Genomic DNA, 23,034 nt, shown 5'->3' with positions numbered 1-23,034 from the left:
GCAGACAGTTTTTTGGTACTGGTCTATAATATTTTTGTGTCCCCCAGATAATCTAGGATTTAGCATACAGGGAAGATCAGTTGATCACAGCAGCAGTTACTTTGGCTAAAGTAGAATGATTAACACTAACAATAGCATCAAACACAGCCTAGAAAATGACAAACTGTGATATATAATAATTTACCACCTTTAACTGTAGATACAAGATTTATAGTTATATAACAAAATGTAAGACAAATCAGGAAATTATGTACAGTCAATATCCTCTCAATAGAGCGATTTTACCCTAAAGGGAGAACATTTAAAAGGGAGAATAAAAAATAGAGAAATAAAAGAAGAAAAAGAAATTAGAAGCAAGGCTGAAGGACAGAGAAAGAGTACTCAAGCTTCAGGACACTGGGGGAGAAGACAGGAGGAAAGAAAAGAGTTAAACAACAAAAGCAAGATCAAAACAAAAGAGTAACAGTGTTCATCCTCAGAAAGAAACAAAAAAATTAGAAACTGAAAACAAAGTAAACTAAAAACTTTTTTAAATAACCAAAACAGAAGGAGAACAAATGATGAAGAAGTTTTTCTATAATTTTAAGCCTATGGTTATCTTTTGGGACCTGTAGTTTTGTGGCGCCCACTCCAAAGCCTGACTCTGTTCTTGCTGGCAGACAGAGGAGGGAGGCAGAGCCCAGAGTCATGCTAGATAATCCCAGAAAGCTGGCTGGAGCATTAGAGTGTGATGCTGTTTCTAGGATTATAAAATCTACAAAAGTTTAGGCTGGACCTGACATCTGATTGTAGGATTGGGACCTGGTCACTTAGTTTATAACACTCTGGGTGTCTGTCACCAGTTTGACCTGTGCGCTGACTATGAACATCTCACCCAGTCACTGTGGTAGGTTAGCACTGGGGCCCTGAAATGAAGCCAACCCAAGGCAGCTGTGAATTCTAGGCTCAGTTGCCCCCCACTAAAATGGCATCTGGTGAAGCACACTGTCAAAGGGACACAGCAGTCACTTGGGATGGAGTCACCTACTTGCATCTGTTCCACTTGCATGATTCTCCTTGGAAGCTTCTGGAGCTGCTCACTTTCACAGTGTCTGTGTAGACTTTGTCCTCCCTTTCCCCAGGAGCTGGAGAGAAAGTGTAGGTTGCCTTTTCCCTTTACTGCACTGTGGTCTGCTCCTTAGTTTCTTTGTAGGCTCTATCCCCTGGGCTCAGGGGGCCCAGGGGAGATTCCCACATGTGAGGTCCCCAGGTTAAAGAACACATGTGTGCCAGACATCAGCAACAACAACAAGTAGCTGGAGCAGAGCGGAGAGCCACAGTGCAAGAGCGAGAGCTGCCTGTGTCTTTATTGTATAATTCTTATACAGGTCGTTATCTCACATTTACATTCTTACTTAGGCCATAACCAGCACATACATTACCCATGCTAAGTTATGGTTACATAAATATGTCCCACTGTGTGCTTGTGCTAGACAAGTGAGGTCACGTCATCAGGTATCCTTAGATGCCCCTGAGCTTTGAAGCAGTCTGAGTGCTTTCCCACATTTCACCTATTCAAAGATTGAGGGGTATATAAATGTAACATTCTATATGTAACAGGGCACAGGTATCTATAGTTAACAAATCAGGAATCATGTGGTTTTGCAAACCACTTTTTTCATTTGAAACGTTTCATCCATAACGACATCAATGCCTACTACATAACATTCAAGACCTGGGCCATATGTTGAGCAAGTCTTCAACCTGGAGTGCTAGGTCTGTGGTCCTTGGTCCTGGTCAGACACTATCTCTAGTCAAACACTCAACCATCGCAGTGCCTGCTCAAAGCATCTGCTAAGCCATTTCCTGATGAGAGGAGGGAAATGTCCTGAACCAAGATATCACATGGTCAGCTTTATGGCCATTCTCTCATACATCTCGCCATTGGTCAGCATCCCACAAGGCACAGTGCCCTATCTGTCCCTGCTGAGCTGCATAAGCCAGCAGCCAGAGCATCAGCCCCTTAAAACCCATCTGTCCAAGTACACATGTAGGGCACCTTCTTCATGTATCACAAGCAGTCACACTTTCTGCAATTCTGCCCACTGGCTTGACCCACTGTTTGGGTTCCAAATCAGAGTATTTCCATACTGAACTAGACATGACTGCTGTCTTTTGTGGTGCTGAGTCCTAGACTAGACCTGTTAGTATATTCAGTATCAACTAGATGTTCTCTTCACCTTTTGTACAAGGACTAGAGGTCATGTAGTTTGTCCTTCCAGACAGGTCCTGAACTGTGTACATCACAGGTCCCAAAACTGTTGCAAGCTCAGCTGCCAACAGCATAGCCAAGAAAGAGGCCTGCTGTTGGAGTACATCCCCTATGTGTAACAGTGGGGGCCTGTGCCACCCCACTCCTGGGACACACTGTACATGTCTGTAACCAGCCCTTTATCTGTCCCATGATTCTCACAGGTATGCAGAGCAGTGTATAGCACTGCTGTTTCCCAGTCAAGGAATGTGGGCTCTCGACTCCCTTCCACAACTGTGACCAACACCCAACAGGGTGCTTCTGCTTCCCCTGTTTCTGCCACAGGCCCCAGCTGAGTTCATCGTCATCCACACTGATGGTTAGGATAAATGGCAGGGTGGGGTCAAAGACCTGTAGGGCTCACACCTGTGCAGTGGCCCCCTTTGAGTCCTGAAAAGCAGCTTCCACTGCATCTGTTCAGCAAGAAGCTTCTGCTGGTCTGTCCAGCCTCTGCTGTGCCCCTTTTGGTCATCTGGTACAAAGGGCGCAGCAGGGTAGCTAGACGAGTTACGTCTGCCAAAAACACAGTAAGCCCACATACACCTGTAATTGCATACTGTTATGGACCTAGTTTTAGCCAACCTTGTAACACCAAAGAATTTGATAGACAGGCCAAAGACCTTGTCTCTGTGCATGGCCCACCCCCATGCCAGTGAAGCTGCCTTCAGACAATGCACAGAACTTTCAAATCTGTAGGACAGTCAGAGGTTAATATAAATCATCAGTACAGTGAAACAGTGACACAGTATGCGTTAACCCAGGTGGCCAGGTTCTGACCCCCCAGGCCAGGACACAAAGTTGGGCTATGCAGATAGCCTTATAGTGGCATCTGGGAGATCCACTATCTCCCCTCCTGGATGAAACTTTACAGTCATATGCCACAACCCATCTGGCTTCTGCATGGTCCATACCTAAAGGCTCCATACAGGGAGTATCACCCCTGACTCTCCCAGTTTCAAGACAGTCTGTCCCATCTCCTCATGGCCTCCAGCCACTACAGCTTCATGCTCACAACCCACATGAGTAGTGTGGATGCCCTCACTCTATGATTTTTAGTATGTGAATTTGCAACTGGAATTCTTCCTGCCTGGTCTTGGGCTGAGAACCGGTCAGTGTGTGCACCCCCCACCAAGCATGTATTCAGCAACCAGGGAAACAAACGTCATACAGGTGTGGGGGCTAGCACCCAATGCCAAAGTCCTTTGGGCCTTCTGGACTGTGATATAGTGACCACCATACCCTCTTGCACATACAGTCAGTCCTTGGCACTTTACATCCATATCTCTCAGCCTGGCCATGATCCACAGCATCATGGATCAGGTGATCTGTAAAGAGGACTAGAAGGCTGCCAAACATACAAGTGGGCCCAGTTGCCAGGATCATGTCCTTCCTGTATGCCATCAGCAGCTCCTCATCTGGAATACAGTGGATTCTGGAGACCTTTCTGGAGGAGGCAATACTTCGCACACCTCATAACTTGAGCTCCACAGCTTCCGGCTATTGCCCAGTGTCCTCCTCTATTTGTTGCAGCTGGGCTACTTGCTGGACAAGACCATTTGCCTCTTGATTTATGCAGGTAGAGGAGAGTAAAAAATAGCCAAGCCACCCACCCCACCATTTCACAGTGAGGGGGAAAAATGTGTCTGCTCTTCCCCTCCCAAGGCCTACAAGACATGCCTGGGCTCCAAAAGGGATGATTCATAGTCCTCCAGGACCTTCCAGTCTGCCAAGAAGCTGCTACAGGTAGCCATGGTGAGGCCAGGGTCGCTAATCAGGCATTCCCCCAGGGTTCTTCCTTGCCTTTGGGTGCTGTTTCCACAGCCACCACGGGACCACTCCCCTCAGTGTCCCACCCACTGCACCAGTTATCGGGCAGCTTGGGGGGAACCCGAGGAAGAGTTTCATGGGTGAGATCCCGAGATTAAAGAACGCACATGTGCAAAACAGCAGGAGCAACGGCAAGCAGTGTGCGGCAGAGAGCCAGAGCACAGGAGCAGTAGCCACCTGCGGCTTCATTGTATAATCCTCATACAGGTCGTTAGCTCACATTTACATCCTTTTTTATTTTAAATTTTTATCTTAAAGAGAATAAAATCAAGCAAAACAAAATAGTGCACGTGATACAAAGTTTCAAAACAAAATAATAGGAAATCAGCAGTGGCTACCATAATGCTTCTTGTCGTCAAAAATAATTGCCCATACCATCAGTCGGAGGAAAATCAAACAAAGCAGAACAGAAGAGAACCAATTAAAAACAAAACAGTAAGTATAATACAGAACTTCAAAACAAGATTATAGTAAATCCAATATAGCTACTATAATTTTTTGTTTATTTGTTTTTGTTTTTGCAATACCGGGGGTCAAACTGACGACCTTGCGCTTGCCAGGCAGGCCATTGGAAGACCCTAATATAAGTGTGAGAGTGAATGAGCCTGGAAAAAATCTTATAAAGGAAAATTTTATATCAAAACAAAAAAGGAATATAACTTAAAACATAAATGAAGTAAACATCTAAGGATACTTTTCCAGAGGACAAAAGAAAATTTTCTACTGAAATTGCTTATGCTGTTAAGGATTGTAAAATATGTAACTGAATGCAACAAGGAAAGCCAGCAAAATGAAATGGTAGCATCCCTGGAAACTAAAAGAAATGATGTCATACACCAAACGTGACTCTTAACTACAGAATACAAATTTGACATGGAGCATAATTGAAACACATTGAGAAAAATAAGAACAAAAAGGCCTAAAGGTTGTGGAAAAGTTGTACTTTCGAAAAAGCAGGTGATTACAAATACTTTTGCTCATTTGGAAATTGTGATGTACCTTGTATTGCAAGGCTGAGTTGAGTCGCACAGTAGATGTTCCCCAGTGTGTGGCTCCTTATGCTCGCTCAGTAAATGCTACAGTGACGAGGTGACAGAAACAGTGGACAGAGTGTGTGGACCCGAGGTTAAGATTGTTGGTGTGGCAGGAAAAATGAAGTGAGAAAAAGTACTTTAAGTGACTGCCACACAATGGTTTTTTTCTCTTGACTGAAGAAAGCTGGGTACTGCTCTTCCAGAAGGACATAAATAATGGCAAACACCAAACTCAGCCCAAGGAGTTACCAAACTATTGAACGACAGGTCAGGTAGTACCACGCACAGCAGGCAAAGAGGATGAAAGGGCCACGTGGAGCAACTTGAGACCCCTAGGAACAGCATTGGTGTGAGGGTCAGAAGGGAAGGTGCGACCCCCGAGGGACAGTCAGCCCTCACATTGTCTTACTTTTGAGGAGAGAGAATAAAGGAAAATGTTTAGGGCTTTTTTTGCCTCCCTGACATCACAGAGCGTGCATCCACCAGGGACTAGTATTGGTACCTTACTGTACTGAGTGTCTATCAATCAAGTAGCCTGTTATGTGAGCTGGATTTTCCACAGATTAACAGTGAAAGTCCACAAAACATAGACAGAGGTCTAGGTATTTTGAAAGACTTACTTGTTACAGATTACTATACAAAATGCATTTCTATGGTATCAGAAAATTAGACAAAGAAGATGGTTATTATAGATTTTCCCACAATTCCTCATACTGGACAACAGTAAGATTGACACCACTTTCTGTTCTATCCATAGTTTTCTATAAAAAGCTACCTCAAAATGGCTTTATGATTCAAAATTTTGTCTCCATTTACATCTTCACTGACAGATCTCTTTCCCATCTTTACTTATAATAGTAAGCCTACAATAAACAGCCCGCAGTTAGAACAACTTCCAGTTTATTACTGTACATGAGAGTTCTGTTAAGGGGCTGAGGATACAGCTCAGTGGTGCAGTTCAATTCCCAGCATTCCTCAAAAAAAAAAAAAAAAGTTCTGTTATTAGTAAAGAATTTAAAATGCCAGGCCTGATAGAAATAAAACTTATAAATTAAAAAAGAAAAATGTGGAATTTTGACAAACGAAGTAAAGTATATAATATTTATGATTTCATAAGCCAAATATTCTATACCAAACCATTCTGCCTTTGTTTGGAAAGATAGCAATAAAATATTCATAAATATAGACAGATTCCAAAAAAGAAATCTACACAGATAATAATGTGATGAAAAATGATGAAATCTCAATAAATATGGATGGTAAACATCAGACCCATAGTACATTAAATGAAAATGAAGAATGGTAATTAATCCTTGGTCCACCAAAAGATAACACAAAAAGTATTCACTGATACATAATCCACTACAAAGATAGATCACTTTTTTGAAATGTCTGTGAATCCGAGTTAATGGAAATTAAGTTTCTATAATTTGGATCTCTGAAACAGCAGAATGAAAAGACAAACTAACAGCAGTGTCTCATTTTGCTCATGAATATGGGTCAAGAATGGGCATATAGTTTAGATATTATACAATCACACAACTGCACTTGTATCTCAAAGCACACTAAAGTATGCACACCAGTGGGCCTGTCACAAGTTAAAGTGCCATTCCTGCTGTTACAAAAGCTGACTTCCTCTTCCCTGAGGCTGCCATGCTGCAGGTCAGCCACACTTCTAGATGAATGACCCTTTAACCATAGTTTGGCTTTGGCCGTCGGTGTGCCACACTACGGAGCCTACGCCCACATTGTCCTGTGCCAGAAGCTTGTCAGCATGCAGAATCCTGAGCCCACCGTGGACCTCCCAAATCCTCGTCTGCTGTCTAATAAGACCCTGGAATGATTTGTATATCACATTACAGTCTGAGCGAGCACTGCTAAGATCACTTCAGTTTTAAGCCCTGGAAAACTTACCCTCCTATAAAATTCTTTCTTACTCTACATGAGAACCACAGGTTCCACTCAACAGCTCTTACGAAGGCATTTGACAAATTTCTAAGCCTGCTCCTTCACTTTTCACAGTTGCATTGAAGTATTAGTTCATTTGAGGTTGGCATCTTTATGAGAGTTGTTTTTTAGTACAGTATTATAATTTCACTACTTCTTATTTCTCACTTAGTTCACACCTATGAATTTTTGCTATTGTGAGTCATATCTTTATTATATTGCTTATTTTTTACATATAGAAAATTTATAATTAGCCACCTGGATGATCTCTTAGTTCTAATAATTTTCATGTGATACTCTGGAGTCATACTGCTTTTTATACTTCTAATTCAAAAAATCTTGGATTCTATCAAGGAATAAATTTAGAACATTATAAAATATCAGGGACTTGACTTTCATTTCTGAAGAAACAGTATGTATCTTTCCCATTCGTCTATTATAATACTGTACCCCTGGATTTTATTATGAACAAGGCCACTAGGGAAACCCAGGACTCCAGGAAGGGAAGGACAGGATAGTGAGATCTCTGAGTTTTATTTTGGCCTCATACATCTCAGACTTGATGCGGAAGAAGCTGGGTTGAAGAATGTAAGACAAACAGATTCGGCAATGTTCTGCTCCCCAGCAGGACCAGGAAAGGACAACCTAGCAAGATGGGGCAACTGGTAGCCAGTCCCCACTCTACCCCAGCCAAAGGCCACAGAAATTACAGGGAACCCACCCCGCCTGCACCGAGGCTGAGAGGGGACTCGAGCACCTGCACCCCAGTCCGCGGAGCAGCAGCAAGACAGCCCCACACCCTGCAGGGGTGAGTGTGCAAAGCCAGGGCTGTCACACCACCTGGTGCCATGAGGCCACCCCACCCCTCACCACATGGGAGTGGTAAGGAGAGACCTTGTTGGTATCCAGGACTCCAGTGGACAGCTCCCCTGAGCAGTAAGGTGAAGACCTGTCTGCCTCAGGTGTCACTGCTGCCATGAGGAAAAAAACCTAGACCTTTACTGCCACCTCCTGGTAACAAGAGCAGGCCCATCTCGCATGGAGACCTGTCAGGGAAGGCTACCCCAAACCCGAAGGGTCAGGTCAGATCCAGCATCCCAAAATGTCTACATTGCAGCTCCCTTCATCAAGTATTTATTCCAAATAGCTAATTATCATGCCAAGAATCAAGAAAATCACACCTTCATTTTTTTAAAAAAGAGTAAATTGTATGGATGGTAGCACAAAGATGACGGAGATGTTAGAATCCCCCAACAAAGATGTTTAAAGCAGCTGTCATTTTTAAAAAAGTAATTATGCACTCATTTAAAAGAAAGTCTCAGCAAAGACATGGAAGATATAATGAAACACTAAATATAACTTTAGAACTTAAAAAAACAATGACAACTGGCCACCAGGTGACACATGTCTATGATCCAGGCACTCTTGGAGGCTGAGGTAAGAGGATCATAGGTTCAGGCCCAGCCTGCACAATTTACTGACCTAGCAGCAAGACCCTGGTTTTTTTTGTGTTGTTTTTTTTTAAAGGGTCTGGGGATACAACTCAGTACAGAGGCCCTGGGTTTGGTTTCCAGTACCACAAAAATAAAAACAGTGACAGATATGGAAAAACTGTGGGTCGTGTCATTCACCCCAGAGTACAGTGAACAGGGGGATGAATTTGAAAACTTCAAACTAAAGCTATAGAATTTGACATGTCCAGAAAACCAAGAAAACAAACTGGAAAAATAATGAACAGAGCCCAAGGGATCTGTGGGGCTAAAAGGATTTAACATGTGTGTCCCCAAGCAAGGGAGAAAGGACTGTGCCTATAAAAACACTCAGAGAAATAAAGTTCCTCCCCGTGGCAAAAGACCAAAACTCCAGTTGAATAAATGAGCTAATCCCAAACAGAGAAAACCGAGGAAACTCACACAGGGGTCAGACCTCTGAAAGTAAAGACAGAAGTCGTGAACGCTGTAGATGCAAAAGACCGTTTGTTACCTGAATGAGAAACAGCTCTTTGACAGAAGACTGAAGGACACACCTGTCAGAGTTCTGCCCAGAGAAGTAAACTGGAAACTTACCACCCGTATGCCTGTGCAAAAGAGAAGCCAGAGAGAAACAATAAAAAAAGAAAAAGAAAAAGAAAAAAGAATTTTGGAGCATCAAGAAGAAAAAACTCAAAGTAAAAATAGGAATAATACATTTTTCCTTTCCTCTTGAGTTGTTTAAGTTGCTCAGTACAAAGGCCCTGGGTTCAATCCCCAGTACCACAAAATGTTGTCTGTGGTTCTAGCTAGATATATTGAAAATTAGAAAATCTAAGGCAAAATGTCATGTTCAGTGGGGCTGTTGTGGTGACCGTCCACAGGATTGGCTTTCTAAAAGTGTCAAATGTTTCAGAGCAAATCAAATCGAGGCTGCTCCGACTAGCTCTGCATGGGGCGGATTTAAGGCAAACCTGGTCTTCAAGGAGATTGAAAGAACCTTGAAGAGGAAGGCCAACAGTTTGTGAGGAAAATCGGGTATTTTTGCCTTTAAGATGAAGGAGAGCCCCAGGGGTAAAGAAGCCACCTGGATGGTGGATGTGAAGAATGGCAAAGGGTCGGTGCTTCCCAGCTCAGATAAGAAGGCGGACTGCGTTATCACCATGGCTGACTCAGACTTGCTGACCCTGGTGACTAGTAAAATGGACCCTCAGTTGGCCTTCCTTCAAGGTAAATTGAAAATCACTGGCAATATGGGTCTGGTGATGAAGCTACAGAAGCCAAGCGGTGAAGAACTAACTCCCTCTGGCAACTCTGGAAACTCACCATGAGTTGTAGACCTATATATTTCGTTGTCAGAACTTAGACTGAGACCACACATTGACAGATAATCTGAGATAGCTCTGTTGTTCCATGGGCTGTTCCTGTCATGTTTTTCCTGGCCTCTGCATCAAAGCCCGATGGTACACTACTGCTGTGCGGAATTGCATATAAACATGCAGGATGGAGTTAATCTGGTAATTGTGGTTTGGGGCAAATTTGAGTTTCAGAATAAAAATAGGAATAGTGAAATCTAAAAACTATGTAAACAAAAGCTCTTGTTTGGCATAGAAGTATATCTAAGAATTATCTATGGCAGATCCAATTTAAAGAGTTTTCCTGGGGAGAACTGGGAAGCAATACCAGTAGCTGGCTAGCAGCTAGTGTCTTGTATTTGATAACCTTCATTGATTTCTCACTAACAGCTCTTAAACTCTTAAAGATGTGGAATACACATCTTTAAAATTTCTCATTTTATGGCATCACAAAGAAACGTTTTTCCCAAATAAAATAAAAGAAATATCATCCAAGTTTGGGGGAAGCATTCATAGATGAATACAGACTTATTTTTTAAATGATGTTCCTTCTCAAAACATCAGGGTATTAGAGTCATAAAACGCTATTGCTAAAAATAATTGAACAAACAAAGTTTGCTTTCAGATGCACAAGAAAAAATATATGTCATTTTAAAGTAGATATTGCCGGATTCCATCCAAAAACACTTTACCCTTCTGTGGTTTCCCGAACCCCCGCTTGCCCATATGCCCATTTTTTGCTCACTGCTTGACAAATGGGTAAGGTGATAATTTCCTCATAGTTACCCTGAAGGCCACAGAAGGCTCTTGCAAGCTTAGAGTCATCCTGAAGAATTCCCATATTTTTGTGGACTTTTCTTTCGTGGGTCCCTCTACAATCCAATCCCAGTTGCCTCCTCACTTCCAGAGACCCTCCCAACTCTACATCTGTATGCTTCTCATTTTAACCCTGGGGATTGAATGAGGGTCTTTGTACCATGTTACATCCCAGCCCCCACCACCTTTTTCAACTGATTCTTAGTAAGTCACTAAGGTGCCCAGGCTGGGTTTGAACTTGCAGTATTCCTGCCTTAACTTCCCAGGTGCTGGGACTACCAGTGTATGCCACCATATCCAGCTAATAAGTTATTTTTATTTGAGTTTCTTTTTATAAAAAGCATCCTCTGTCATTTCTAGGGGCATGAATTGAAGTCTGGAGCAAATTTTTCCCTTAATCATTTTGATTCTATGCTGTTTTTTATGACTCATTACAAAATATTTTTTAAATAATAAAACACCATATTTTATTGAAATATTTTATGAATGAGTGAAGTATGTTAATATATGCAGGCATGAAAAGAAATTAATAATTCTATGCATTATTTGCCCTCTCTAACAAGGAACTTGTTTTTCATTTTTAATTTGAAAAACCAGATCAGTGAGTTACAGTGAGTACCTAAGGAAGGTGTGCCTCAACGAAAAGATGTTCGTAGATGAACTGGAATAAACTGATAACAGCTATGGATCTAATCCTTTTAAAGATATTAGCTGGATCACAAATTTCCTTTTCAGTCTGGTCACTGTGAACCACTTGTTGGCATAAAGATCCTGGTCAGTCATTACCCTCAAGTGCTTGTGTTGTTACCAAATAGCACTAGCATCCATTTAGTACTACAGGTTGGGCGGGGGGGGGGGGGGGTTCTGTTTCATTACTCCTTTTCACCATGGAGGGCCTTGGTAACATAAACTTTCATGCAGGAACCTGGGTGCCTACCTGGGCTGCTTCCACCACCTTGGGTCAGGACTCAGCAGCAAGCTGGTATGTGTTCTGCCCAGTTAATGTCTACCCCAGAGATGGATTTAGAGGAGATTCGGAGGGGAGGGCCCTCCGAAGGCCCAACCCAGGGCCTCCCTAGAGATGCTCTGTGGCTGTACTTTGTAAATCGCTATGCTCATTAGTAACATAAACTCTCTTTTCTGCAGGCTTTTTGGAAGGGACATAAACAACAGAAGGAGTACCTGCTGAGGCGACAGACATTCGCTGATAATGTTGACTCTGTTGTAAAGGTAAATGTCCTTTCTTACTATATCAAGGGCTTCAGCTAGTCCCTTCACTTTGCTCTGATTCTGAAAGACAGCGTTGTGGAAATGTGAGCTTCAGAATTGGTCCTGAGTTTACCTCCTCCCTCCGCTACTCAGTGGTAGATCATCTTCAGACCAGTCAACTGAGCATCTGTAACTGGCTCACATCCTCCATGTGGTTAGGTGATTCAAATGTGGACATTTTTACAGCCAGTAGCTGTTGAGGAATTCTGAATGACTTGAACTCTCAGGGAGCCCAAGTTCTTCCTAACCTGCACAGCAATGACAAGGGGAAGCAGACTAACCTAGGAGCTGTGTTAAGGGCTGAGCTCCTCCTCTAACCCAGCCTCTCACCCAGGCACACAGAGGAAGAAAAGGCTATGGGGACCACACTGCCAGAGAAAAAGCCACAAGGCTTCTGTCTCATGCAGAACAAGCTTGTAGACTACTTGGAAACCAGAAGAGAACTGAACAGTGTGAGACAAATTGGAATCGCATGAGATTTGTTTAAAAGTTATTCTAAACTGCAAAGGCAGAGAATGGTGTGATAGTCTAGATCCATTGTACAGTAGCTTCATCATAAAATGCTGCCCAGGGCTCACCATGAACACAGGCTTAATCCCTCAAACATTTGGTAGCAGTTGGTCCCTTCCGAGACCTCTTGGGATGTTTTTCTATAGAAACCAAAGGTTGTTTTAAAGGGTCACGGAGACACCCTGAGCTACTTTAATTTGATTCAGTGACTTATTGCAACTCCTGGAAAACCTTACTCTCTCAGCTTTATTCACTGAAATTAAAACAACATAGTCCAAAGCTGTTGTGTGTCCCTACCTTCCTTCTGTTGAGGTGGTGAGAGGCAGGGTAATATAAAGCATTTCGAGTTGAGGAGGAAGCTATAGGAGTGGGGAGTGGAGGACAGGCTTTAGATACTTACTATTTAGCAAGCTGCTAATTTCATCAAATAAGATTTTTTTTTAAGAAGGAATGCATGTGGTTATATTAACAGGTGTTTGGTGACTGTCTTGATTTTTAGATTCAGTCTTGGTACCGAATGGCAACAACAAGGAAGAACTACCTTTCCCGACTGCGGTATTTCCAAGATCATGTAAGAAAAATGCATGTGGGTTTCTGTCTGGGCTGCAGGTGGCTAGATCAGTGTTTGCTGACTATGAGCATTGAAAGATGTTTTTTATTAAGGGATGGGAATGGCCACTTAGGAAAGAACGGAGTTTAGAGCTCAACATGATAACTCAGAAAGCATGTTGAAAGTAAGACTTCCACAATCAGGAGGGCAGAAGAGACTGTGGCTAGGAGCACCTGAGAGAGAAGATTCCAGAGAATTCATTGCAGTGTTGCATGTATAACTCTCCTTAATGCTAACTGGTCACAGCAAAGCCCACAGGAAGAATTCTTTATAGTCTTTAAAGAATACCTGAGTGGACATAGATCGTGTCATTTAAGCTCTGGGCTACAACTCCTTTCCCTTTCTAGATCTTTTAAACAGACCCTTTGTAGTCTTATTTCCATTTGGAGCTAAATTTTATGACCCTTTGTTAAGGAGGAGGAAGGTGAGAAATATGTGTTGAACGCACTTCATCTAAATAATCTCAGTTCTTAAATATTATCAGTTCTTTAAAGTTCTAAACTATAGAGTAATAGGGTAGATGGGAATCCTGTGACATTGTGACTTTCTCACTATTTTGCAGAAAAATGAAATTGTGAAAATACAGTCTCTTCTAAGAGCAAGCAAGGCCAGAGACGACTACAGGACCCTGGGTAAGCAGGAGCCTTTGATAACACCGGGTTCCTTCCTAACCAGGGGTTCTTTGCAGCATAGCGTTTGTGAGCTGCTCTGGAGCAGGAGGGTGGTGCTGTTGCACTAGTGGACCTTGGTCATCTCTAGCTCTAGCTCTAAAGGGGCACTCACAAAGGCGGTGGTGACAACAACAGGCTTCCTGCTGTCAGTGGTAGGAACAAGAAGAGTGAGTTTCATTTCTTGCTCAGAGAGACTGGCACTGGCACAAATGCTTTTATTTTGTGTTAAATTTGAACTACAGCCAGGAATCAAATGCAAAAGAGTTAACCAGAAGATAAGCCATCATTTCAATTGTTTGCTTTATTTATTGGCCTATGTTTCCCTCTCATTGTGAAGATAAAACATATTTATTTAAGAAAGTTTAGAAATGAGAGTAAAAAAGGGAAAAAATATATATAATCTCATCTCTCAAAGTTGATAACCATGTGATCCAAGGCCACCTCTCCTGTAAAGGTCATCAGAAGTGGACAACAGAAGTATGGACGATTCTAGATATGGTTCTTCTTGCTGACTTTATGCTGTGGTTGTAGGTGCTGTTGGCTAAACTCTTCTTACTCCCTGAGCATCAGAACACCATGGGACCAAGCGAAAAGTACAAAGAGGAACAACTAGGACTCCCAGTGGAGAGCAGATGGCACTGCAGGTGCCCAAGCTGGACTGGGCTCTTTCAAGTCAGATTTTATTAATTTTTGTATTTTTGAGTCCGTGTCTGCAGTGCATAATGATTGCATTTATTGTGGGAGTTGACCCATGGACACGACATGTCTTCCTTCTTTTTAAGTCCCCTGCCTCTCACCCACAAATACTGGGTCTCAATCATTCACCCTGGAGCATCCAGACAGTTTATTGTTACAGTTTACCCAGAAGCGTACTCACTAAGCACATTAAAAAAGATATTCGTTAAGAGTCATAAGTACCAGAGAATCAAAACAGAAAAGCAAAGGTACTCCAGGAAAGGCTGCCTGGAGTTATTGGAGCATATTTTTCTCAGTGACTGAGGCTGCCCTAGGTGCTGAGCAGCCTCCCTTGGTCCCTCACAAAAGAACAGGCATAGAGTTTTGATTTTTAACATCATGTACTTCTGCCAACTACAAACACTCATTCCACTCATCCTGGAGCTGATCCTGTTTGGCCTTTACAGTCATTCAGTGACTTTTTTAAATTTACTTTTCACCCAGTTCTGGCTTCTCTCAAAGAGCTTCTGGGCTGAGAGAGCTTCCTGCAGCAAGAACATAATCTTATCTGGCTTGGCTGCAAAGCCTTGGGGGTGAGGTCACTTGCATTAACTTTCCTTCCCAGGTTCCTCATCATGCTATCTTGCCTGTGCATAGGTCCCAGGAGCAGCGACAGAAACGGCTGATAAATGAGTGCTAGATAAGTGGAAAGTACTGGGGCCAGGCGCTATGGGTTTTGTGTATTTGTATATATGATTGATTTTCTTGTCCATACTTTACATGATGGAGATTTGTTCCACTGACCATGTACTTTCATTTGTCAGTTTTTCTGGTAATACCTTATAGATCTGTTTTTTCTCTTGTTGGTAATAATCCCAAGCTTTCCTAATTGAAATATGCCTGTTCTTGCTGCAGTGGGCTCTGAAAACCCACCGTTAACAGTCATCCGAAAATTTGTGTACCTACTGGACCAAAGTGACTTGGATTTCCAGGAGGATTTGGAGGTAGCTCGACTGAGGGAGGAAGTAGTGACCAAGATCAGGGCCAACCAACAGCTGGAGAAAGACCTGAACCTGATGGACATCAAGATTGGGCTCCTGGTGAAGAACAGGATCACACTAGAGGTCAGTGGGTTTGTAGAAGGCGAGGCCCCAAGAGTGGGAACTACACACGCGCATGTGTGTAAAGTGTGTCAACACAGAAGGTGAATTTATATTTTGTTACAGTAAAAACATATCAACTCCCTTACAATATTGTCTCTCACTCTGAACATATCCCATCACTCGGTGCTTTACAAAGATCTCTTTCCAGGAATGTCTTTAGCACTGTTGTGGCCGCTGTGATTCAGTGAGTCAGTGTGTCCTGATTCAGTTCACAGCATTTATTTCTCATGGTCATTTTGACCTTGGGGAAGAGCCAGAGACTCCTGGTGTCAGATTCGGTGAAGAAGACAGATAAGGACTCACCATGCTGTTTGTGCAGCCCTGCATTTCTGTCGGTTGGCACTCAGCCACAGCCTTCCCTGTACTCTTGATCACACCTCGTAAACATACTTGTGAAAGAGGCCTTCCAGCACTGCTTCATAAAGTGGCGAGAATGAAAGGATTAAGTGTGTTCAGAAGGAGAGGGATATAGTATTTTGAGGGGGATTATTTACAGGGTGTCTTTAATGGTGATACTTTAGCATTCATTGTGTATTTAGATCACCTATACTCATGCTGCTTTGGTCCAGCCAAGCCTATTTGCATTCTAGAATAAGTTATCTAAAGTTCATTTATCATTTTGAATACAAGTTAGTGGCTTTAAACCTGAAAAATTATATGCCTTCATCAATATACTTGTGATGTATTCTCCAAGGCTTCTTTACTATTCCAAAGTGAATTTATATATAATAAACCTATGTATATATGTGCCTTCCTAAAAAAAAGAACACATTTATATAAATACAAAAGAGAAATAAAATGAAAATTATTTATAATAGAAAACACATGTTTTAACATAAAGATATACTAGCATGGTGATTTTTTTTTTACTAGATGTTGCCTTAATTTGTTCACTTGGTAATGTCTACATCAACCCACCTTATTTTAGCCCATAAAAGGGTAGCACAACTCCAAGCCTGGTGATGTTGCAGAGCATGATGCAGGTGCTGAGTGGCTGAGATTCTCCCCAGCATCATCCCCGACTGAAGGCTCTGCACAGGTAGTGACCCACGCAGGAGGGGTGGAACAGACAGGATGCCTTTCCAGAAGCAGAGCACCTTTCGTGTAAGGTTTAGAGTTACCCAAGCATGCGGTACCCTGAATGACACAGAGAAGCAGTCCTAGAAAAGCTAGTGTATATTAAAGGTTTTATGTAGGGAGAAGTCTCTGGTGCCGGTGTGTAAAACAATTAGATTCTGGCTTGAGTAATACAAACAGAGTGTTGATCTCCATGAATGACATTCATAATCCCTGCCATGCAAGATGAGAGAGTTACACGGACCACCTGGCAAGTTACTGTACAGCAGAGCTACTGCCACCCACCCACTAGAAACCACAAGGGCCCTGATGAAGCCCTCCAAAAACACCCTTGCATTTCCCACAATGTCCTGCGGAGTGGCCCATATCCATTAGTAGTCTTTAAAGAAATGGTGCCACAGTTCCGCATGCAGGTGAAAACTGCTGGTGTGTGGGCTCTGTAAACCAATGGTAAAGTAACATTTTCACCCAAGTACAGATGTCTAGGGTGAGACCTCTCTCCATGAGCCTCTTGCTTTTCAGTACACCATGCGAGTTTTCAGAAAACGGATGGGTCAAGGAGGCGTGGGCAGGGCCGAGGAGGACAGGTGTAGAGAACCCAGAGGCAGCGTCCCATGAGAAGGGGAACAGCTGGCAGGTGCACATCCCAGGCCCTGGCATCTGAGCAGGCGAAGGCCCCACCTGAGTCCTCCAACCTATGAGAGTCCAGCGAGAGGGTTGCAGCGGAAGTCAGGGAAGTGGTACAGTTTGTAAAATAGAATATGATTGTATTTTCTAAATATTCAAAAATATAACTATTCTCTCTTTAACTCTGCTTCTTTAACTTAGCTGGAAAAATATTTCTAAGAAACATAACCGTGTATTTGTGCTATATGACGCAGATGAGCGCTTTCCAAGTGTGATGTATTCCAGAAGGTCCTCTGAAGAAAGCCTTTTACAGTCTTAAACTGCAGCCACACTCTGTCCCTCCTCACTGAGTTGTAAACAGGAAATAACTTGCCTTTTTAAAATGAAAACTTAGTTCCAAATCCGTAGATAATTTAAATAATATATATCTTGTGGAAGTATAACCACAATACTTTTCCAGATAATTGTGAAAACTTGAAGTTTTATTTTGTTTTCTAAAAAGGCACTTATTGCTGGATATAAGCTCTCTGGAAGGCTGAAGCAGGAGGATTTGCAAGTTCCAGCTTGTCCTGGGCAATTTTTAAAGAGTTTAGGAGATAGCTCAGTGTGAATGCCCTGGGTTCTATCCCCAGCACTGAAATGAAACGTGTTTGGTGTTAACTAATAGACTTGGGAAGCAAAGTTAATTTTTTTGAGACATGCACTACAGACAATAATTTCCTTAGTGTCAGCTATTGAAGAAGCTGAAGCGTAGAGGTGATCAGGGCCAGCACGGGCAACAGAATGAGACCCTGGCCCAAAAAGAAAGAAAGTTAATCTTTCAAACACCAAATATCTATCCAACACTTATTAGAAGTTTGATGATTCTTAAATATGAAGTTTTTCCTTGATGATAGTAGCATTTTGGTTTCATTGTAAAGATAGAGAATTAAAGCTTTATTTTTATAAGTATTGTAAAAGAGGGAAATAGTTTTAAACATTAAAATAATAAATGGCGAACTATAGGATTAGTTTAACATGTACGTTATACAGCCACAAAATAATGTTTTTGAAAAATAATGACAGGGAAATGATTTGCAGTATAATAGAAAAGGACCTATAATGATTTTTTTCTTATAAAAGAAAATTGAAAGCCCGGAGAAAAACATTAAGTGATTTTTCTTTGAACAATAATATTAGATTTACCTTCTTTATCTTCCTTCTTTCTTAACAATGAAAGTTGTTCAGAAAAAAAAGATATTAGAGCGAAGTGGCTAGGTCCTCCCAGATGAGTAGTGCCAAACCTGTGGCATGCATGTCACAGCAGGCTGTTTGTATTGTTGAAAGTGCTGAAAGGTTCGCTGTCACTGTGTGGATCAATTCGAGCTTGCTCATGTGTCACCTTATGGCTCCTTACAGTTCTTTAAGAATCACCATTCGTGCTGAAAACCTCAATCAGTGAATTAGTGAAGGGGCTCACTTTGGCCTTAGGCAAAGAGCATGGCTTGGAGAAGAGCACAGGACAAATGAAGTCAGTTCACAGGAGGAAAAAAGTATGGACCTAGCTCAAAGACTTAAATAGTATCTAAAAGCAAATTACTAAGTGCTTCAGTTCCCATTGATGAGTCTGATGAACCATACGAGCACCCAAAGCAGTCCTGCCTGAAATTCGGAGTTGAGATAGATTTTAAAACCCAACTGTACTACTTCACTGCTTAGATTAGCATGTGACCTTGGGCATATTTTTGTAACCTTCCCTAGCCTTCTTTTTGTCACAGGAAATGTTCTTGGTGCTTTACATCTATTGTTTCTACCTTCATAGCAACCCAGTAAAAGTGCTATTATTAAGTTCGTTTTCTAGTTTAGCAGCTGAGGCTTAGAGGTTAACTTTTGCAAGGTCACAGAGTAAATTATGCTTTACAAGATACACATATTTTTATGACCCCAAAGCCAAACTCGTTACACTAATCCCTACCTTCTACTCCCAAAAATTGTAATGTATCACCTACATGCAGGTGAGGTAACCTGTTAGCAGGGAAAGGCAAAATCTGACAGCAAAAGCACATTGTGATGTGGGAGCGCTATGAATGAGTTGAATTCTCTTGCTCCTGCAAACTAGTATTCTTCGTGTGTTCAGTGTGGATTGAGTAAGAATATGGCAAATTAAGCTTTGGTTAATAAAAAGTGTCTGCTGCATGTGTCACCAGTCTGGGTCAGCCTTCGCTCCTCGAGCTTCCCAAGTAGGAGATCCCCTGGAAGTGAGAGGAGACAGCGGCCCTCAGCAGGCACAGCCTGCTCCCTAGCCCGCTCCATCCTTACCGCTCTCCTGTCTGCCTTCACTGGATCTGTGTTCAGAAGTGAGGAGTTTAGTCCTGCTCTTGAGCTTGACCACCACCCCTCCCTTCTCACCTATTTATGTCAAAAACATAAAAGATTTTTAAAATGACCCAGAAGATGAAGTCAACAAAGCAGTCACCAGAGTTTAGAGCAACCTCCACCGAGAAAGAGAAAGAGGGACTAGATCCTGTAAGATAGTTTGTCTAAATATAGTTCAAGTGGGTTTTTTTTGTTTTGTTTTGTTTTGTTTTTGTTTTTGTTTTTTCTGTACTAGGGTTTGAGCCACAGGCTATGCTCTGAGCCATATCCCCAGCCCATTTTCATTTTGAGCACTGTGGGATCGATTCAGTGTGTCACAGTGGGCAGAGGCTTTTCTAATAGAATAGAACAAAAGTAGATTGAAAGTATCCGAGTATGACTCAGTTGTAAAAACGAGTATGTTTCAAATAGGGTATACTTGCCAACAAAAGATGCAAAATGTCCTCCTTACTCTCGGCCTCTGTAAACACATTAATTTGGGAGCCCTTCATCTGAAAGACCTACCCTTGGTCATGATTCATAAGCTCTTGAAGTGATCATATGACAAGGTTTTCAGCCACATTTCCCAAGGTTTCCTGTGAAGGGCTAAAGAAACACGGTAAGGGAAAAAAACTTAAATTTTGCTAAATATGTAGAGAAACCCTTTTATTTCCACAGCTTATTTCTAGTTACATAGTTTTTAAAAGTGTTTTATTGTTTGTTTATTTTTTGTTTTGGGTTTTTTTTTTTTTTGTACTGGGAATTGAACTCAGAACCTCATACTTGCCAGGCAGGTACTGTGCCACTGAGCTATATCCTAATCCTTGAAAGTACTTTTATAAATTGAGATATAATTCACACTTTTAAAGGGCACAATTCAGTTGTATTTAAAATACTCTTAAGATTTTTCTGACCATCATTTCTATGTAATTCACAAACGTTTTCATGCCAGAAACTCCAAAGGAAGTGTTCTGGAATTAGAGCGGTGTGAATAGACTAAACACTGCTGAAGCTGAAGGGACTGCCTTCAGGGGTGGATTTTATAGTATAGTATGTGAACTATCAGGTTTCTCTTCAAAAAAGAAAGAACTCCTCTGCATTAACAACAACACTGCATTCTCCCTTTACCACCAGGCTTGAAGACCAGTAATCTACTTCCTGGCTCTATAGATTGGCCCTTTCTGGACATTTCCTATAAATAGAATCACAATATATAGCAAATTGTGGTTTTTTTCACTTAGCATACTATTTTGTTTTTTAAAATTTATTTAAAGAGAAAAAAACACAAAAAATACATGCATGGAGAAAAAAAGGATAGAAATAATACAGAATTACAGAAAAATAAATGGTAAGAAATCACCAGTTGATAAGTTACATATTGTCATCTTAGAAATAGTTGTTCAGGTTACAAAATTAAAATATGTAAAGTGACATTCAAATAGTGACACTGCCAACAGTTCTGCTCAATGATCTAACAAAAACTTAGTAATATGGTTATCAGTCCTAAACACTTGTTTTTTATCTTAAAGAGGGTAAGATTAAACATATCAAAACAGTTCAAAAAGAAACAATTTAAAGAAATACTGATTTCAAAGCAAGTCCACTGGAGATCTTCACTGTTTAATTATCTGTAGTTTTCTTCCAAATAGTTGTCCCCATCTTCACACACATTAAATACATACTGCATATTATAGAACTAATCAAATCATTACAGAATGATGAAGGCTTTTTAGGTCTTCAAGATCTGACATTGGAGAAGTCAATAATGACTACCATAGTATCTCTTATTCTCTTCGTAGTAGCTGTCCTTATCTTTACGTATGCTGAAATTGAACTTGAGACTAGACTAATATCACTCTGAACAGTGAATAATAGTATTGCTAGATTTTATATCATAATGCTACAGAATTAGCATTGGGTTTCTTAGTGTCTCTTCTACAGAGTATCTGTTCATTACATCTTGCATTATATAATCTGTTCCCGTAAATAGTTTAAAAAATTCTTCCCATGTGTGAATTTCTACATGTATATCTGTCCTTTCTGTATTATAGGGAAAAACAAATCATAACAAGATAGCAAAACAAATTCCATCTCTGCCTCATGCCTGCTACTCCTCTTTACTGCTATAATTTGTCCACCTTACTCCTTCATTTCACTGTCTGCCCTGTTCACTTAGGCCTCTCTGCCCCTGTTGCTGGAATCCTGGTATTCCTTCCTCTCTCTCTGGAATGTCCTTCAGCACTCTCTATAGGGTTGGGTTGGTGGCCACGAACTCCCACAGTTCCTACTTGTCTTGGAAACATCTTATTTCTCCATTAATTTTGAGAGAGAGTTTTTCTGGGTACATACTGATAACTGGTTGCAAATTATTTTTCTTTCAGGGCTTGGAATATTTCCCCCTAGGCCCTTCACTATTTGAGAGTTTGTGTTGATAAGTCTGTTGTTATTTTGATAATTTTTCCCGTTGTAGGTTATCTGCTTCTTTTCCCTGGCTGCTTTTAGTATTCTGTTCTTTTGGTGGATTTCTGGAATCTTGATTATTATATGTCTGGGTGTAGATCTATTTGGTTGTAGGTAGCTGGAGTTCCGTAGGCCTCATTTATCTGGATATCATTTCTTTTTCCTATACTTGGGAAGTTTTCCTTTAATATATCTGTGAATATTCTTTGTATTTCATTTTTGGTTACTCCTGCTTCCTCACTCACATGCTTTATTCTTAAGTTATGTATCCTTTTGTTGTCTTCTGGCCTTTGAATTGTTTCTTTCTGGTTCCTCCTTATTTTTAAGAGGTCTTTTCTTTCACAATCATATATCATAAATCTCTCTTCAAGTTTCAAAAGGCTAACTTTAGTTTCTGTCAAGGCATTTTGCCAGTTTTCAATGGAGTTTTTAGTTTCCTGGTAATCTCTTTGGATCTGTTTCATGTATTCTAGGTTATGTTTAAATTCTTCATCAGAGGTTTCTCTTTCTTTTCTGATTTCCTCCATTCTTCCAATTGTGTTCTCTTGGGTGGGGCTTATCATTTCTTTAATTAATCTCTTTATATCTTGGATCAAAGTACAGTTTTAAATTCGTCTATGAGGTCATAAAGGTATTTCTTTATTTCAGCTGATGCTATGTCTAGTATTGGATGGCTATTGCACTGGTTCTCTTCTGTGTTTACTTCTCCTGGGCTTATTTCCCAGGTTCGGCAGCTGGAGATTTTTTTTATTTCTATCTCTTGTCATGTTTCTGGTTTCTTTCAGACTGATGTGTCCTGGGGGTCTCTGGCCTTCTCCATATTGCTTAGGGTCTTTCCAAAGTGTGCTGACTAGTTTTTGCTGCCCTCCCCAATTTGCTGTTATCTGAGGTAGGCAGGGA

General features: G+C 41.3%; 1 protein-coding gene across 1 annotated transcript in view; it reads left to right on the top strand.

The window, feature by feature from the left end:
- Iqgap2 (IQ motif containing GTPase activating protein 2) overlaps positions 1-23,034 on the top strand; it is a 260,427-nt gene that overhangs the window by 192,658 nt on the left and 44,735 nt on the right. Inside the window, exons 18-21 of the mRNA XM_003470236.5 lie at positions 11,885-11,968; positions 13,017-13,088; positions 13,690-13,759; positions 15,389-15,597. Of these exons, the coding sequence (XP_003470284.2) occupies positions 11,885-11,968; positions 13,017-13,088; positions 13,690-13,759; positions 15,389-15,597 (435 nt within the window). The remainder of the gene's footprint in view (positions 1-11,884; positions 11,969-13,016; positions 13,089-13,689; positions 13,760-15,388; positions 15,598-23,034) is intronic.

Source organism: Cavia porcellus, unplaced genomic scaffold (assembly GCF_034190915.1).
Source record: "Cavia porcellus strain 051 isolate PalLab524CR breed Dunkin Hartley unplaced genomic scaffold, mCavPor4.1 scaffold_11, whole genome shotgun sequence".
In the NCBI taxonomy this organism is placed as follows: Eukaryota; Metazoa; Chordata; class Mammalia; order Rodentia; family Caviidae; genus Cavia; species Cavia porcellus.
Note: the sequence above shows the minus strand (reverse complement) of the source record. Positions and strands in the feature narration are given on the sequence as shown.